Consider the following 20,232-nt stretch of genomic DNA (forward strand, 5'->3'; position numbering starts at 1 on the left):
GAGGACTGAGGGACTAGAGGAAATTTGGTTGGTGGTGGAAACGATACATCTCGGTTCCAAAATAAGGTAAACTTATATAAATGCCAGTTTTTTCCCGCTTCTAAGTAGTTACGCTACATTTTGAATGATGCTTCAAAAAAAAAAAAAGAATCAACTGCACGCAAAGAAGAAAAGCATTTGCAGTGTATAATTCTACTTGAGTTCCAGAGACAAAATAATATATATAGTTTTCGATTGGTTTATTACACTTCAAGAAAGAATGGAAGGTCTGAACTTGGCCTACTAAAAACCGCAGGGAGACGTGGGTCTCTCGACAACGCGCCTAATATCTCCTAAAACCTGGGAATATATACCGCTAGAATCAAGACTTGAACCCGCTGACGTCGGTATTGAAACTCTATGAGACTTGTTGCAGTTTGATTTCTAAGCATTAGGACTTTTACATTTATGAGTTCATGAATCTTATATTGCTTGGAGATTATGGTTATCTTTGGCATCCTGGAGTACCTGGCATACGCGTGAGCAGACTAATTATTGAATCACTTGCTTTATTAACGGTAATTATATGTATCATTGTTGTAGATGAATTATGTAAATTATATGTATCATTGTCGTAAATGAAATGTAATTATATGTCCTGGCGTACGTGTGAGCAGACTAATTATTGAGTCACTTGCTTTATTAACGTTAATTATATGTATCATTATCATAAATGAAATGTATAAATTATGTAACTATATGTTCTCTCATCTTATATGTATCATTATTGTAGATGAATCATCCATTTGTTCTTCAATGCACAAAGTAGATTCCTAACCAAGCGTGCAAAAAAAAAAACTACTGTAGCAAGCATCCTAGACGGAAATTCCGTCTAGGATGCTATTAAAAAAAAACATCAATTTCCGTCTAGGATGAGTATCCTAGACGGAAATTTCCGTCTAGGATACTCATTCTAGACGAAAATTTTTTCTGTCTAGGATGTATTATTCTAGACAGAAATTCCGTCTAGAATAATCCGTCTAGGATGTATTCTAGACGGTTTTGAATTCCGTCTAGAATATTTCGTATAGGATGTATTCTAGACGGAATTTCCGTGCAAAAAAAAAAAAAAAAACTGTAGCAAGCATCCTAGACGGAAATTCCATCTAGGATGCTTTTAAAAAAAAACATCAATTTCCGTCTAGGATGAGTATCCTAGACGGAAATTTCCGTCTAGGATACTCATTCTAGACGAAAATTTTTTCTGTCTAGGATGTATTATTCTAGACAGAAATTCCGTCTAGAATAATCCGTCTAGGATGTATTCTAGACGGTTTTGAATTCCGTCTAGAATATTTCGTATAGGATGTATTCTAGACGGAATTTCCGTCTAGAATATTACATCCTAGACGGAAACTTTCTAGACAGGTATTCTAGACGGAATTCCGTCTAGGATGCTCATCCTAGACGGAATTCTGTGTATCATAGACGGAATTTTTCGTCTAGGATGCCTCATTTTTTAGTAGTGGACTACTCTGTTCCGAGTTGGGTTAAAACACATAGTATAACAGTAGTTACATCACACAATCAAGTTTGTATTGTTATAATTTTATGGACCAAACTAGATCCGACTAAACCAGTCTAGACCCAACTAGGTCAAACTGAACCAGTTCAGACCAGACCAGTCCAGATTAATCAGTCTGAACCAGACTTGACTCAATTTTTGTTGTAACCAATCTTGAACCCAACCGAGCATAATTCAAGCCAAACTCTTGTCAACGCCTACTTGAAGCCTTTGCAACAAAAGTCTTGAGGTGCCTTTTTCAAGCAACACTCTCCCAATGCTGACCACTACTAGTTTCAATAACATTTTCAGGATTTAACACACTAGCAAGACTTATGCTTATATGCATGCTATGTGTAGTATTTTTATTGCTTGTTCATAGGATTTGAAGTTGATATTTAGCGATTTGCAATTTGAGATACATTGTATATATATGAGGGTTTTCTTGTCTGGATTATTCGCTTGACGTACTCATCTTGTGTTGTGGGTTTCTAAATCTTAACTCCTTTTAGTACAAGAGAGCATCTTTTTTAACTATAGGATCACCTGGAATCCATGAGTCCTTAAGTATATTATCTAGTAAAGTCTTAGTATTATAAGGACATCGTACTCAAATATGTGATATCCTAGATAATATTTACCACCTCCACGTGGGACATGTAAAAAGTGGATTCGAGGGTATGAAAATTTCTATAAACTCAATGATGTGCCATGATATACTTGCTACACTAAATGAATGCTATCTAGCTCCGTCAGTTTTCCAGTAAGTGGAGGGTTCACGTTTTATGGAATATTATGCCATAGGAACTCAGGTGCCTAAATAGGCAAGACTTGATAATGGAAATCACCTGAAATGTCATGATTAGATTAAAACCTGGTTTATACCTATAGTATTTATCTTGGTTGATACTGTGTTTGACATGCATGACTTTATGAAAAATTGTTGCTTGATCACCTAGTTGTCATTTAATAGGAGAGACTGTGCATGAAGACGACTCCTGTTAAAAATGTGATTTATAAGCGTGCTTTCATAGCATGGCTATGCCCTCAATATCGATATCCCGATATAAGGTTTTCCTTGGCTATTACTATTGTAGCATCGTTTAGACGATGCACCCATCTTGATTGGATATGTTCTTGGGTCACAATTATTTTTTATAGTTTTACGAAAATCGTTCCACGGTAACACTATGGTTAATGCACAACATTTCATGCACAGTCACTTAAATTAAACCGACAAATATGGGGTTTATAAAGGGGAATTGGAAGGAGAATATATAAGGTATATAAACGGGCTCATGCACATTCCTGATATCTTGAGTTATATATACAAGGGCCAATACTTGACTTGAAGCCGTGTTCCCGGGACGTGTTACGGGAAGGACCGATTTATATACTTGATACTACTCTCCTCTAATTCAAATAACATGTAAAATAAGAATAATGTACTTGTGTGTCTTGTGGTAGACTTTGTTTGATATCTACAATTAGCATTTTCCTTTATCAACTTTAATTGAGATTTCATCTTTCCTTTATACCTGTCACATACACTTACATTTCATGCAAAATTTCCTCATTTTACATGCTTGTTGGGAGTTTCCTGACTCCCCTGGGGTTTGCGTGCCCCAGACTTGGGGACCATCCTTTCTTAGCAGGACCGAGAATACTTTGAGGATCAGGCCCAGCGGCAGTGATCACCTTTTGTCCTATCACTCTCTCAGCTTCATTTTATTCAGGCAGTTATTTGGTTGTAACCACCTGTAATTCTCCAGACTATGATGTATTTTCCATTTTTTCACTTTGGATAGTTGTGGACTTGTCGTAGAACTTTGTCTTTTCAGAGATTTCTTTATCTATATATTTTCTTTGTTATCTTAGTTACATGCTCTATGTAGTAGTTCTTTTAGCAATATATTTGTATACAGAATGATCCAGAGGCGTGAATATGACCGTATGGTTGTATTGCCGACCGAGTCACGTCCCAAGTTTTTATGTTTTGGAACCGAGACGTGACACATATCCACTTATACATCAGCCTGTCTATCTACATCCGTGTCTAATTTTATCAGATATGGATATGAATTTTCATTATCGATGTATATCCGCATGAGTACGCATATCTGTGATGGGTGATGGGTAAACAGATATGGAGATGATAAGTATCACATCCAAACTATAGCCAGACCAAATGCACTCCTACATTTAACTCTCTTTAGTTCCTTCTGCACCTAATTTACGACATTCAAACAGAACTAGTGTCAATTATAATCTGTTTATACTCTTAATACTCCCTGCCTAAGTAGGTATACACTGATGAACTGTAACCACACCACAGATGTAAGATACACCAGTACCATCTTCAAATTAGCATTCAAACAAATATAGTCGTACACTGACGTATCAAATCTACTTGTACACCAATATTTTAGTATCGCATAGCAAATAAACATATTCAAATCCAATGCAATAAGTTTATGACAGGAATTATAAATGAAATCCAAATCCTCAGGCGGGTCTAAAACTAGCAACCAGACTAACCATCCACTTGAACAAGAAACTGAGAGTGTCATTCACATCTTTAAACTTCCCTTTTACACCTCTGCACAGACTATGTACTGAATACAAATGCCGCACAAATTGCACATGGTTACAAAATTCATCCCCTCGAATCTCTACAACATAATGCTCTACAGTGGGAGAGAAAACCATGCACTTGAATCTATACACCATGAATGATTATGTACAGTTATTCCCGTTATGTTTTATTAGAATGTTACATAAGAATGTATTTTCACAAAGGGAAGGTATACAAGAAATATACTGGCTATAGCACTATAAAGCATTCAGCTTCATCCACCTTGAAACCTCTTAGCAGATTCCAAACGCATCTGTGCACGCTTGATGCTTGGCTTATGCTGACTTAGCCCGTGCCAGGTCTCCCCTGGTCCCCCTTTCTCCACTTCAAGAACTCTCAGCTGTTCGTGGAGGGCTGCCACGTTGAGAAGAGGGACCGTAGTAGGACGTCCATGAGCACACTAACAGTAAAACACTCTTCATCAGTGAATACTGAAAATTTTTATATACTTTTTTGGGTTACTTGATATTAGCCCCTTAGATCTTTCATATTTTTGAAAACCCCTCAAATCATTAAAATTGATATCAGATCCCCCAATTCCTACAAGTCGTTTCAGAATTAGTCCCTCAAATCTTTAAACTTGGTATTGAGTCCCCGCAATTCTTATAAAATGTGTCAACCCTCTAATTGCTACTTCTACTCTCGATTGGAAGGACTAGCTTCAAAATAACTTAAGAATTGGAGCATCTAATAGCGATTCCAATGATCCGAGGGACTAATTTTAAATTTACTTGGGAACTGGGGACCTAGGAGCAACTTCAATGAGTTGAAGGGCTAACATCAAAATATGAAAGGTTTAAGGGACTAATATCGGAAATAACCCTATTTTTACCCTTTTTGCAGATGATAGCACGCTACAAACTTACCTGGAAACATAACGATGTCGCCTTAAGCTCTTCAAGAATGAGAGAGCACTCTGAAGGCAACAGAGAATCACCAAACATGATAGCACCTTCACATGAGAGAAAAGTGTATATTTTGGTAAGCTACTCGCCATAGGAACGTTAAGGATCAATTTGTAACTAAACTAACCTCTGCAGGCTTTGAAATTAAGAATACGGACCACAGCAGGAGGTATGGTTGATGATCCATCTGTCTCAACAAGCTGGAAATAGTAAAAGCAACCAAATTACATGTGACATGTGCAGAAAAAGGAAACATTGCACTGAAGCCAAAATCCAAGCATAAATTAGTTTAGATTTTTTGAGAAGATCGCAAGGAATACAGGTTGTTTTCTTTGTTCTAATCATCTCCTTTTACATCTAATCAGAGATAGGTATTCAAAATTTCATTTGATTAATGAAAGTTACTCCATCACTACTACATATGCTAGATGAATAAATTACATGTCCATAATATTAGAGCTTGTGCTATCTCAAAAAAAAAAACACAAATTCTACAATCTCTAACCCAATTACTTAGCCAAGTTATCCAACAGATATACTGTATTTAGGATGTATCTGTGGCATATGGCCTCATTACGCATACATGAATCAAGCTCTAGGGGATGATCATCTATCTTTATGTTGCCTAGATTTTCTAAGGCCTCAATGTCGAGGCATGCTAACAACCTATACGCTTAAGATTCTTGCAGATCATTGAAACTGAATTACTTATGACAAATACTAACCCAATGGACAATTCTGAAAAAACCATGAGAAACAACAGGATACCCACTAGATTACAGATGAACGTTTAACATAATTAAGAATGTTTATCAGACAAATTGCTTCTGTAGCATTAGGTAAATTATATTTACCATTATTTTTATTTTATTAAAAAATATGTGTGGCATTGCGAAAAATTACTTATTAATATAACAATGATTAGTAGTAAATTTTAAAGAGAATAATACCATTAGCAATGAAAAATAAGAACAACAATAGATATATGGTAAAATTTCATAAAACTATCTGTTAACAACATAAGTTGTAATTACAATAGCAGAAAACAATATTAGTCAGATTATAATTTTTTAATAAACTGTGTTCTAATTCCACCTTTGCAATAAACACATAAAGTTGTTTCCCCCCTTCTTTGATAAAATTTCACAAAACTACCATGAATTTATTACGGTTTCTGTAGGAAACTACCATGAACTATTTTTATTAGAGAAACTGCCATAAACATTGAGATCAACAGAAAATCCCTACAGTGTTAAGCCATTAATGATGTAGGTAAAAAGAATAAAATACATTACGCTGTTAAGGGTGAGGATGATAGAGCAGTAACTAAATGAAAACGATCTTGTCCAAAAAAGTTTGAGATAGTTTTCTCTCATAAAAAAGTATAAAGTAGTTTCCTGCAAAACCGTTAAGTTAATACACTTTTATGAAATTTATCCTATTTCCTGCAATTTATAGGTATTCTATGATCTTCAAATACTAAAGGTTATTTTTTATATAGCTTCTCTAATTCAATATCTTCTAAAATGAACTCTCATAATGTATTGTTTATCTATTTAAGGAAAAAGAATAAATTATATACTTTATAATACCAACCCTATGTATTAAAGCATAGGAATCATGCTGATTTCTATCATTTATTCCCGGGGGAAACTGCACCAGTGTCCTGTAATAAGTTGCTCTACCAACCAATTCATGGGTTTATCTTAAGAGTTATAGTTGGTACAATGGTTAACTAGTAAACGATGCGAACATAACTTATGCAATATATAACACAGTTGAAGAGGTTGGTTCAGATCACCAACATAGAAGACAGTAGCTTATAAATTCTCAATTGCCGTAAAACTAAAGATGGAGAAAGATAAACTGAAAAAAAAAATAGTCTGGTTCACCCACAAAAGCGAACTAGCTAGTTACCTGCTCAATAAATTCTATAAGATCTTTTTCATTCAAATTGATACCCAAAATGCATGGAACCTGCATGATAATTCACATGCTGTAAGTACCATAGTATTAGAAAAAGAGAATAATCGATTAATGAGAAAAGTGGTTTTCATCGTGCTTCCAAGAGAAAGATTCAAGTTTTACTTTCTATAAAAATGACCAATTGAATTAAGTTCCATCTTAGCATTTGGGACCTAGGCCAGCTGCATTACTATCTTCACACCCCTTGCTCAGATGTAAACTATGTGAAAATTGGATACAGTATATTTTGATGAATGCGCGTAAAAGAAAATCATCCTAGCATTTGGAAGCAGGGAAACAGCATTACTAACTCCACATTCCTTGCTCAAAAGTAAACTGCTCAAACATTAAAATCAGGAGATTTGATGAATATGGGTAGACAAGGATCATTGACTTTTTCTCCTTTGAATCTCTTTTATAACAGTAGACTGGTGTTTCTTTTACAGAAAGAACCACATCAAAACATATAATTTGCATAATACTTACCCTACATTATTCATGCCCAACTAACTTGCTACAAACTGTGTCCAATACTTCCCAGTAGCTTGGTAAGAAATTCTGTTGACTGGCGAGATGGATTTTATGCCTGCCTTGGTTCAACAATATTCCTCTAAACTACTTTTTCTCGAGCGAGACGACAATCAACATCAATGTAGTTTCTCACACAACATAGGATTGTTACAATACAGATAGTTATATGATTACCACGATATAGCCTCATCTAAGAAAAAACACAACCATATTTACTGAATAGCTGCTATATCCAGAAATATCACAGGGTGATATTTGCCACACCACATACTCAAACTCTGCACTTGATCTAGAGTTTATCCTAGACACTTTTGTTTCTTACTCCTCCAAGAAACATGATTCTCTCTAATAAGTAATAACTAAACAATATAATGCAATGGATCTCCAGTTAACTGATGATCCTTCCCAATCTGTACCAGAGAAGCCAAATATGTGATGTCCTGTGTCAAAAATCCTTAAAAATTTTGTAGCAGGGGAATATGTCTTTTGACAATCAACAACATGGATTTGTGAATAACCTTTGCTTACCAATCAGGTTTTCAGCTGATCCAAAGAGAAACTAGGATGCAGCCCAATAGAACGCGACAAACTACCACAACATTGCAATATGAAAGAGGTAATAGTCTGACATTTCATATCATGCTTATTATTCTCTTGCATGGATACACACAAATCTAGAAGTATTAACCTGAAAAGGGCAAGAGTCATTGATGTAAACAAAGATATCACAGGATTTAGTCAACATATTGGGTTCTGTAATCAAGACGATCACAATGATTGAAACCAATGCACAAGCCCCATCTCCACCCTGCCCCCAGCCCCAGCAAAAATAAAATAGAATAAAGTAAATAATGCACGCATAAAAATACTTCTTGAAGTCCCTTACTCTGCATCACAATTATGAAGTTGGGATGCAGATTTGAGGGTTATAATTCCGCCATAAGTAGAGCGTCCTTTATTGAGCCAACCTGGTTTATTTTATACACTGTCATATTTTTCTATAAATACACATTAAATGTATACTTAATGGTATTTGAACCTGGGCACTCTAATATAATTTTAGAAACCCCTTCCATTAAACCAAATTTCTGAAGCTGCGGTAAGGGTTCAGAGTTAAAATTTATACTCATGACTGAGACTACTTTTTGATAGATGATATACTTCAACTATAACTTGTCAACAAATATATGATAACCTTTTACAATACTTCCATACATTGTACCATGGAGGTAACAGAATGCTGACTATCTCAGAAGAACAGTAAAATGTGTACTATACAAAATGAAATAGAAGAGACTTACAGCAACGAGAGTGATGTTACATTTACGCCTTTTGAGAATGTTTACATTCCTGGTACAAGTCAGTACAAGTCAAGTGGTCATACACATGTGAAAATAATTATAATGCACATAAATTAAACAATTTTAATTAAAAAGAATACAAAAGCTAGATAAAGAGCAAGTAATACGTTTTATGAATTAGTAAAAAGCATCTGATTTCAAGAGCAATTATTCTGTGAGGGAGAACATTGAAAGGTCACACAATCAATATAAGTGCCTTAGGGAGAACATTGAAAGGTCACACGATCAATATAAGTGCCTTAGGGATTCTTAGAAATTGCTTGTAGACAAAATGGTCCATTCACATTCTTCAGAAAGTGCAAAAACTACTTTTGAAATATTTAGAAACTGACCCAAAGTTCAGCTGTTGGGAGATATGAAAGTTCAAGATTCTGACTTTCTATGTCAAGAACCGTGACTTACTTCTACACCTATTATGAGGGGTCGGTTCTTAGTCTGGTGCAAAGCACACCCAAAAAGAGTGACACACAGTCAGATGGCACAGGGTAAATACACATTACTCAACTAGACATAATCTTTAATTAAAGTTGTCTGGGGAAAAAATGAATCATATATCATTAAATTATTCCTAAGAGAAACTAGATCATAACTCACATTGTGAAGAAAGTTAGCATAATCCTATGAACCTATTTATAAATTAGAAATTTATTGACTTATGATGTTTATAGAGTGAGAAAATGCTAGCATAATACACATAAGAGTGAGAAAATGTGAATTGCAGGGAGAGAAGAAAGCTTGATTAGTCTTCTCCCCTTTGAGTCTTACTTGAAGAAGAGAAATTACACGTGTTCACAAACCATTGACCCATTAATCAAGGCATGACCATATTTAGCATAATACATTATAGCTGCTAGACAACCATGCAATATAATCTATCTAGACACATGAAAACTCATGAAGGTTACATCCCCCTACATTACTTTCTAATTTCTCTACAAATGCAATAATAAGCATGCATGGAACAAATATTTAAGTTGCAGGACAGTACTTTGTGAATGAATCTAAACATTGATTATGGATGTTGCAGATCCAGCCCCAATTCCTAATCTGGTCTGTATACTTCTGCAACAGCTGATATCCCATCTCTGGAAGAACCTGATGTTGTAAACAAGAATTAGAACATCATATGAGATAGATAATTTTGGCAAAAATTTTGAAAAAAAGTAGTGCAATTAGTATGGAACATTGACGTACCAACTCTTGCTCTGAATCTAGATAGATAACACTATTTCCTTCACCAGACAGTACCTACAATTTCCAGTAGAAAGCATAAAACAGAGAACTCATATTTACTTTTAGACATACAAGTCTCGTGTTAAATAAAGCAAACATTTTCAGGAAGATGCTAACCTTTCGACGTAGATCCTCCAAACGAATTCGTTCATCCGCAGCATGCTGTAAAATGAACAATCAACCACAGTATATCAATAGTACAATCAATTGTGAAATATTCAAAAAAAAAAATCATGAAAAAAATTAAGAAGGTAGGTGGACCACTAAATTGGTACTATGGTTTACCTTCTTGTATAAATGAAGAAAGAAAACAAAGTTTCCCACAGTACACTGCTCCCATCTTTGAGGGGCAAGTATTCGACGAAGAGTGGTCTTAAAAGATATTTGCTAGTTATCATAACATAAATCATTTGAAAAGAAATAGTTGGATAACCTTGGTTTCTCGAAAAAAATGGTAATACTAGGGATTTAGCAGTTCTTTTGTTTACGTACAATTTCAAAATAAAATCTCAAACGAAATCTTCATAACCTCATTATTCCAATCACTGATATATCAACATTACATTGTGCCTGTAAATAAGAGTTACAAAATAAAATAAATACCAAAAGGTTTGATTAAAACGAGGCAAGAAGCAAAAAAAATCTGATCAACAATGGCGAGTAATTTTCTCCTGCCATCATACAAATAAAGTTTGTATCCAGCTAAAGAGTGGTTAAAACTAGGGGATTTAGGAATTTACTTTATATGTATACAATTTCAAGATAAAATCACAAAATCTTTATAACCTCTTTATTCCAACTCATTGGTACCTCAATTTTATTGTGACTGGAATAAGAAAAAGAAAACCCAAAAAGTCAGAAGAAAGCAGATATGTAAACCTGATCAACAATGACAAGTATTTGTCCTGCCATTACGGGGATAAATTTTTTATCCAGCTGTTGGAGCACCCTTGCATTCTGAAGGCACTCCTTATTGATGGAATCAGGTATTAATGAGCTAGCAGAGAGATGCAAAATCCCTGAAGAAATGCTAAGCACGTTGTCCTTGCTTGTATGAGATACATCTCTGTCCTGAAGACGGTGAAAAACCGAATCAGCTAACCAGATCATATAAAGTGAAATATTGCATCCATGATGTGTGGACAACTTCAAATTCCTGACGAACTTAACTGTAGACTGTGGAATACCAGTCCGCCATTTTGTCGGAATAGCCAACGCATATTCCAGTTTAGCAATAGAACCTACAGAATAGATTGTATAACTCTGATTCTAAGCAAGTTCATAACATCAAATAATTTATTACTTTCGACTTACCTTCGACTTCACTAACTTTTCCATCATTCTTAGTCTCATCCATTTGAAGACTGCTCACCTTTTCACCAGTGTGTTTTCTGACTCAACCAACAAGAATATGCAGGTAAAGATCAAGTTGATATACCTAATGCTGAATATGTTGGTTCTTATTTCCCGGTCACAATATAATGTTAATATACAAATGACTAGAATAATGAGGTCATAAAGATTTCATTTGAGATTTTATTTTGAAATTATACATAAAAGAAAAGAACTGATAAACCCCCTGGTATTACCATTCTCTTGGAGAACCCACGGTTATCAACTATTTCCTTCTAAATGAGTTGTTCATGTTATGACATATGACAACCTGCAAATATCTTTAAAGATGACTCTTTGTATTAAACTTGCGAGCAGTATACAGTGGGAAACTTTGTTTTCTTTCTTCATTTATAAAAGAAGAAGTTAAACATAATACTCATTTAGTAGGTCTACCTACCTTGACAATGTCTGAAAAATCTCATTAACATTTGGCTTGAAACATGGCTGTGATGAAGACGGAGGTTGTGACAGATAATTTACTGGAGAAATAGTTTCTGTAAAACAAATGCAGCAGCAGCTATAAACGAAAGACTTAAATATTTTACAAAATAAAAGTTATTTTAGGACCACGAACACACCTCGTTTGACATTAGAAACATCAGGAACATGAGAAGTAGAACCTTTTTCTGCGGTCGTTGTCAAATGATCATTTATGGTGGAGAATCTACGCTTTCCCTCGTAAAATGGTGGAGCTGAACAACTTCTTTTTGACCTTACTTTGTAGACTTCGGATAATCGAGAATTTTGAAGATCCAATTCATCCCGAAAGCTCTGATATCCCTCGTCTTGAATTTGCATAGAAGATTGATGCTTGCTGTAAATTTCAGCATTGGTCATATTAGAAGATTCAGAAGGTGACCAGCCAGTTTCATTGTTGAACAATGAAAATGGGCTAACTTTCCCAAAGGCATTTTGATTGGACAGTGATGGATACTGCATATTACTTATGGGACTGAAGTCAAACCGGAAATCCAACTCAGTTTTAGTATATTTCGCAGGAAAAACATCATCAGAACTATCCTGAAGAAAGTTTAGGATTTCAACATTCTCTATGCTGCCAGAATACCCAGAACTAGTACGTGTGAAAGATGGCAAACATCCTCTCGAGTCACATATCTGCGCATCTGACTTAAGCTTTTTCGCAGACAACTGTGGTTCATCAAGACACCAGTCTAACTGCAGAAATCCACTTTTGGGGTCATCCACCAAAAAATCTGAAACCAAAGCATCATCCAACTTATCCTTTTTGTAAAAAGGTGCTTCACCACATGAAAATGAGTCCATCCTACCATTTGACGGTATTTCTAAGTCATAGTTCTCCTGGCATTTCCCAATGACACTGGTTGAGGGTCTGCAGGTGCTATCCTTTTCCAGGACTTGGGTATGCCATACTGAAAAACCATTGTCTGCTTCTGCATTGTCAGCTATGTCATAAAATGGAGAAAACTTAACTAAACTATCGAACCCAACATCCAAGCTGCGTTGATTTGTGTAAGATTTTGAATGCGTCATCTTATATCCCGGTGAATGAGACCTTTCATTTTCAGCAAAGCAGGACTCTGGAAATCGAATGTTCTCAACATTATCTATAATGTCAAAAGGATGAAAATTCAATGAAATATCAACAGTTCTCTTTTGCACGCTTCCGGAATCTTCAGAAACATCAGGAATATTGTTCCTCCTTTCTCTGTCAGACATGCCATATCTGTCTCCAAAACTAGAAGCCTGATCAGAGATGATATTATCCTTCAACAGACAAGAACTAACACCAGCAAAGCACTGCTTGTCGCTATTTGCATAACCCAATTGAGCATGTGGATAGCCAAAATTAGCCAGTGAATCGTTAAATCTGAGTTGGGAAGAACAACCGGCATGAACCAGATAACCAGCATTTCTCTGGCATGGCTTAAGCCACGAGGACCTGCGCATCTCTTCTGCTGGCAACTCTTTCTTATGACAAGTACCAATATTTTCTAAAGAAATATCTAATGGACAGGTAACTGAACTATTAGATGGTATGTTCTGATGTAGCTTGATATCACATTCTGCATCTTTCATCTTTGAACTCTTGGACAAGCCTGTAAGTAACATGTCTAACATAAAGCCAACAATTATGAATTAGCTCTACTAAAGAATGTACTATATATTTAAAAACAACTTGTTAGGGGGAAAAAACAAAAAGGTGTAGAGGGGTAAATTTTACTAGTATCCCACATAGATTAGAAGATCTTTTACATAAAAATGAAACAATATCATGTGATACTACCATATTATATCAAATTATCAATAGTACCTTCCTCCCAGATTGCATTTATTATAGACACATCATTATCATCATGAGAACGATTAATTCATGCAAAGTAACATATTTAAAGAACTTTTAAGAGGATCCCATCCGTAAAAGAGATTCACATGGCATCTTAAAGCATTTAAGAGGTTCACCTTGCAGTGGTTTTTCAGATGCTTGCTTCCAGAACTGCTTCATAGCTTGCTCAAAGAAAGCGAAGACAGTACTCCAATCCTGGTAAGATAAAAGCAGTTAGGGATCGAAACAAAAGAACAAATTTCTGAACAAGATAAAGCACATATCACAAATTACAAAATCAATGAAGAATAAGTTGGCAACACCAAACAATGAGAACAACATTGTCATGTGACCATCATCCAAACGTATGAACTTGCGAACACGTAGAGATGCAGAAGAATGTATGAAAGTGGATGGATTTGGTGAAAGAAGCATTTCAAACACAAAGGAGAAACTGAAATTTAGATTATTGTGTACAGTTATTAAAAAATAGAATTGTAACAAGAGCAACTTCAGTCAGATCAGTGCAAACAACCTATTGTTTTCCAAGCTAACAATGAGAGAGAAACTCCTAAACCTTTGCATTTTACCACTCCTTCAACTTTACAACATAAAGAAAATCTCCAAGAAAATTGCTACAAGTTTATTTTGAAATTCTTGTTTAATCAAAACTAGAAGCCTTCAATTTTTATCATTTTGGATTAAAACCTATAAATTAAAATCATGTTAGTAGTCACAAATCGTACAACAGTATCAATCAAAACCTTGACAGAAGAAACTGGTTTGGTAGAGGTAGCCAGTAGTAATCTGAAAGTACAGAAAATATTGGATATCTTTGAACTCAGAGAAAAAACCAGCAGTCTTAAGACATGGAGAAAGATAGTAAAATCTCTGACATAGAGATATGCCGTAGGTTCTCCAACATGGAAACATGCAGTAGAATCTAAGACGTGTCAACAGATGGTAGAATATTCAACACGGAGAAAGACAGTAGGATCTATGATATGGACAAAGATAGTAGATATCCCACGTGGAGAAAAATAGTAGAATCTATGATATGCAGACAGATAGTAGTATAATATCCAATGGGGCGAAATACAGTGGGACCTTCAGTATTGAGACATATAGTAGTATCTTTGACACCAAGAGGGAACTTGTCAAAAATCAGTGCTAGACAATGATGGGGGATAGGGGTGGAAAACGACTGAATCGAAGCGGACATCAGCATATTTGAATTCGAGTGAATTTTAGATACTCGAATACGAATTCGAATTCGGGTCGAATATCACCATGATATCTAAATTTGGTTTGTCTATATATGATATATTAGATAAATACTCATTGAATTTTTTTAGCCCACTTGGTTAGGGGTTTTAGCTTCAAAATAACAGGTCGTTGGATCAACCCTGGACTTGCCCTTTTTTTTTTTTTTGCCTTCCGTTATTCTTTAGAGATAGTTGCTGTACACCCTCCAAATTGTATATACTTGTAAATATGCCCTCCAACGCGTCATACTTGTTGATCTCCCCTCTAAATTGCCTTTTCCATTCAAGTTTATGCCTCAATTAGACTAATTAAAATTTTCAAAAATAACTAATATATCATTTAATAAATATAAAATATATATGTATACTTAATAATCAAGCGAATCGACTATATATTTGGTTAAATTTTATTTGTTTATGAATCGAATATTAAAAAGTACTCGTTTACTATTAAATGAGGTGTCAATTCGAATACGACCAAATAGCTAGGCGAGTAATAACCGAACTATTTATTAATTATTTGGTTCTCTTCCAACCTAATGGGGGAGTCAAGTAGGCTGAAGAAAAAACCAGAGTCAGATAAAACGATGTTGGAGGCAAGATTAGAGAAAGTAGCTAAACAAGATTCTCCAACAGGAAGAACCCATGACAGCATCCAAGCTTAAAGTCGGGCACCTAAATAGGAATCAAATAGTAATTCATCATCAAATCATTTGGCGCCTCACTATGGGTTTGGATGAAGCTGTTAGTAGAGTCGCAGGTGTATGAATTGACATATCGGAAGCTAAAGTGAAACCAAAGACTAGTCTAGTTGCTTCTTTTGGCTATGGTGTTAGTTCGAAAGACTAGTCTAGTTGCTTCTTTTGGCTATGGCGTTAGTTCAAAAAGGCCTTGGAGCAAGAGGAGAAAAGGTCAGCTATAGCGATGTTGGGGACAGAGGTGATAAGCCTGAGAAGATGTATGAGGTCCTCAAGAGGCAAGTCAAGGAGTTCTATTTCGGCACGGTTGCATGAAGGCTGTAAAGAACTTTTTCAGGATCAGGAGGTAGCAGTAGCCTCCTGGCTGATATGGAGAGACGAAAATGACAAAATCGCTGGCAGAAAAGCACAGAGACATTGAGATTCGCCCTTTGTGGCCTCAAGGTTAGAAAAGAAAAAGAGCTCTCATATTTGGTATTGAGAACTGCATCCATCTTAAGTTCCACTTTCTATTTCTCTTGCTCGTCCTTCTCTGGCCCCAGTTCCCGACCTTTTTAACTCTATTCTCTTCCTTAGCAGCAACTTTTGTTTAAACGACCAGAAGCAGGGTGAGTCACAACGATGCTTTTCCATTTCAAGGGAATTTTGCAATTCAGGTTTAAGGCCAAATCTTCCTTTGAATGTGTTAGATAGCATTGATAATTTGGTACTAGTAGATTTAGTAGATATTATGAGATATTGTGAGGAATGATTAGATATGATTTTATCTCATATCTATTTTGTAATATACTCTTAATCCCTATTTAAGAGAGTTTATGGTTAGATGAATAATAAACTTTGCCTTCTCTCATTCTCTACATAGTTATACACACACACATGCATACATACATACATATATATGTAGCCATGTAGGTATGTGTGTGTGTGTACATACATATATATGTAGGTATGTGCACACACACACACACACATCACAACACAACACACACACACAAAATATATATATATATATATATATATATATATATATATATATAATATATATATATATATATATATATAATATATATATATATATATATATATATATATATATATATATATATATATATATATATATATATATATATGTGTGTGTGTGTGTATGTGTGTATACATATATATGTATATAAATATATATGTGTGTGTGAGTGTTGAGTACACACACACACACACATCTACATATATATACACATATATATGTATATATGCGTATACACATATGTATATATATATATGTATACATACACACACATATACATATATATATATGCGTGTGTGTGTATACATATACATACATGCTCCACTCGACGGCTGTGATAGCATTGACTGCTTCAACAACTTCTGTATCATTGTTTTCTAGATCTTATCAAATATTCTCCACAAAATAACCTAAATTTTAGAAAAGTTGGCATCAAATATTCTCCACAAAACAACCTAAATTTTTTTTTAAAAAAATATTCACTCTTCAGCATAGTTGGTAGTTATAAGCAACGACAGCGGTTCTCTTTCGATGTTGTTTCTACTGCCTTACCCCCCTAGGTTTCTAGTGGCGTACCCACCTAGAATTTCTACTAGTTGACTTGGCTTTCTTCTATTGGCTTACCCGCCTAGGGTTTCTACTACTTGTGACTACAATATTCTGATTGTTGACGTCTTCAAATATTCCAGACAAAGATGACATTACAATTAGTTGTTTTGTTCCCATTTGTCACAAGTTGGGCATATATAGTACATATGTTCCTGCTTAAAGGGGGGTGTTAAATATTATTGATGATTTGGTACTGGTAGATTTAGTAGATATTATGAGACGTGATTAGATATGATTTTATCCTGTGTTATCAATGCGGGGCACAGTCTCTTTACGTGTACATGCGCAAGGCGCAATGCTATGTGCGCGTCCGAGTGAAGCAAGATGCACACCAGACGCAAAATTTTCAAGATGGTTATCAAGCACAAAAGAGCATGTTTATATATCTTCACATGAAGTATGTCAAGTTAAACAATATATACTATGAGATCACAAAATAAGGCCTTAATTTCTTATGCTAACACTTCAAACATAGAGCGAAGTTCATAAATTTTTAAATCAAGAGTCAAATCAAGAGTAATATTGAAGCAAACTTATGATCCTCAATTAGGTTACTAGAAAGGCCTAACAGTTTTATTTTGCTTTCTGGGTATGAGTCATCGGGTATAAAGATCCGGTTGAAATGTTAAAAAGCAAAACTATATGTGGCTATGCCTAGCATGTACCCTACATGAAGCATGCGGCTTACGAGGTGCAAAAGGCGTTGCTGATCAGATGCAGGACGCTTCGCTATTGCCCTGCATTGCAGGGCGCATGAGGCGTAGTGATGCGTGCGCCTTTGAAAACACTGATATTCTCATATCTATTTTATAATACCCTCCTTATCTCTATTTAAGAGAGATTATTTTTGTTAGATTAATAATAAATTTTACCTTCTCTAATTCTCTACATGGTTTTAAATTAGGATAAATTTTCAAAACAGTCCCATTTACAAAAAAATATTCTCAAAAAACGACCCGTTTCAACAATATTCGTCAAAATCGACATAGTTTCAGCCGTCGGGCTAAAACTAGGTCGGTTTTGACGAAAAAATATAAAACTTCACGAGACTTGAAGTCTCGTGAAGTTTAGCAGCCATTTAACTAAGCTGTTAAACTTTACAGGACTTTAAGTCCCATGAAGTTTAGCACATTAGTTAAATGGCTGCTAAACTTTACGGGACTTCAAGTCCCGTGAAGTTTGGGAACTTCTTTTGTCAAAACCGATCCAGTTTCAGCGCGATGGCTGAAACTAGGTCGGTTTGACAAATATTATTGAAACATGTCGTTTTTTAGAAATATTTTTAAAAAAGGGTCAGTTTTGAAAATTTGTCCTTTAAATTAAACCTCTCTATCCATTAGACCAAAACCCTAAAATTATAATGATGATTGAGAATTATAGTTTTATATTGATTCTAACATATGCCCCCGCAGGTCGGGCTTCTTTTTTTATGGGTCGAAACCTTAGTTTAAATTTGTGGCCAGGGATTTGAACCTAGATTGCTCTGATATCATTTTAAATTAAGTTTCTCTAACCATTACACAAAAACTCCAAAGTTATAGTGAGACTTGAGGATTATAGTTTTATATCAATTCTAACAGAATGGATTAGACTGAATGACCTGCATAGGGACAAACTGCCTGCTATAGCATCTGTTTCTTCATAGTGCCTACCATAGAAAATGGGACTAGAGCCTTTACCTTTTCACTTTACCCACTATGGTAACTGTCAAAATGCCTTATTGCCTTCAACTGTACATACTTCGATGGTATTTATTACAATACTAATGCCTCATTATTGGAGGGAGAAAAACCTAATCTAATAATAAATAGGTCACCTTTTGCTTCTTTGTTTTTACTTCACTTCATCAATTAGGCCAAAATACGACAAATCTATCACATTGAGCTAACAGTCTAAAACATACATTATTAGACCTTAAGCATGTGCACTATCAAAGTCTTGTCTCTCTCTAGATGTCATTTATGAAATAACACCCACCACCGACCAACTGAATCTGCAATTGTGAAGAGTTTGTTTTATGCCGCTTGAACTCTGCGGGATTGTACCCTAAGTAAATAGTTAACTAAACAAAAAAAGAACGGAGAAGTACATTTAATTTAAATCACAAAGTTTGAGGGGTACTGTGTAAAAACACTAATCCTCTTCCTGTTCATCACCGTCTCACCACTTTGGTGGTTTGCACCGCCTCAACGGTAGGATAAGAAGAGGAGAAAAGGAGAAAATAAGAGGGGGAAAAACCAAGTGAAGAGAGGGAAGAATAACTTACTTGGAGTATAGAATTTGGTAGAGGAGGAGAAACTTTCATCCAAATGTATAACCTAACTTCTTAATTCTTTCAGTTTATAGAAATTAAGAAATTCTGGGTTGATAAAAATAAATAAATACATACCTAACTCGGAGGAGGATCTCGTCGTCGACCCCTAATCGCCGATGAGCCCTCACCATCGAGAGGCAGGTGGCGCGGCCTGCGCCTGAAAAGCCGCAGAAAAAACAGAAAAAAAGAGGAACCGGAGGAAGAAGAAGGGGATAGAGAAGAGAGAGAAAAAACTAAATTAGAGTAATCAAATTTCTTTGGGACCCCTAAAAATTTATGAGTTTGTATATAGGTCCAGAAGATAAAAGGAATAAAAATATTCATGTAGACTCCTATTGCTCTGTTAGTTTCAACCAGACTCAAAAGAATAAAAGGAATGAAAATATTCATGCGGTCAACGTGGACGCCGCCGCAAGCGAAGGAGGCGGAGGGTGAGGCGGACGGCTCGTCAG

At 35.3% G+C, this 20,232-nt stretch overlaps 1 protein-coding gene across 1 annotated transcript in view; it reads right to left on the reverse strand.

Moving 5' to 3' along the window:
- The window catches only part of LOC109847448 (DNA mismatch repair protein MLH3), a 27,740-nt gene continuing 11,596 nt past the window's right edge, over window positions 4,089–20,232 (reverse strand). The window contains exons 12-25 of the mRNA XM_020416677.1: window positions 14,011–14,089; window positions 12,147–13,661; window positions 11,966–12,062; window positions 11,488–11,564; window positions 11,344–11,414; window positions 11,053–11,244; window positions 10,291–10,335; window positions 10,135–10,188; window positions 9,929–10,035; window positions 8,881–8,929; window positions 7,001–7,060; window positions 5,211–5,283; window positions 5,045–5,130; window positions 4,089–4,578 (exon numbers count right to left, since the gene is read on the reverse strand). Of these exons, the coding sequence (XP_020272266.1) occupies window positions 4,393–4,578; window positions 5,045–5,130; window positions 5,211–5,283; window positions 7,001–7,060; window positions 8,881–8,929; window positions 9,929–10,035; window positions 10,135–10,188; window positions 10,291–10,335; window positions 11,053–11,244; window positions 11,344–11,414; window positions 11,488–11,564; window positions 11,966–12,062; window positions 12,147–13,661; window positions 14,011–14,089 (2,691 nt within the window). The 3' untranslated portion in view covers window positions 4,089–4,392. The remainder of the gene's footprint in view (window positions 4,579–5,044; window positions 5,131–5,210; window positions 5,284–7,000; window positions 7,061–8,880; window positions 8,930–9,928; window positions 10,036–10,134; window positions 10,189–10,290; window positions 10,336–11,052; window positions 11,245–11,343; window positions 11,415–11,487; window positions 11,565–11,965; window positions 12,063–12,146; window positions 13,662–14,010; window positions 14,090–20,232) is intronic.

Source organism: Asparagus officinalis, chromosome 7 (assembly GCF_001876935.1).
Source record: "Asparagus officinalis chromosome 7, Aspof.V1, whole genome shotgun sequence".
NCBI classification, from domain to species: Eukaryota; Viridiplantae; Streptophyta; class Magnoliopsida; order Asparagales; family Asparagaceae; genus Asparagus; species Asparagus officinalis.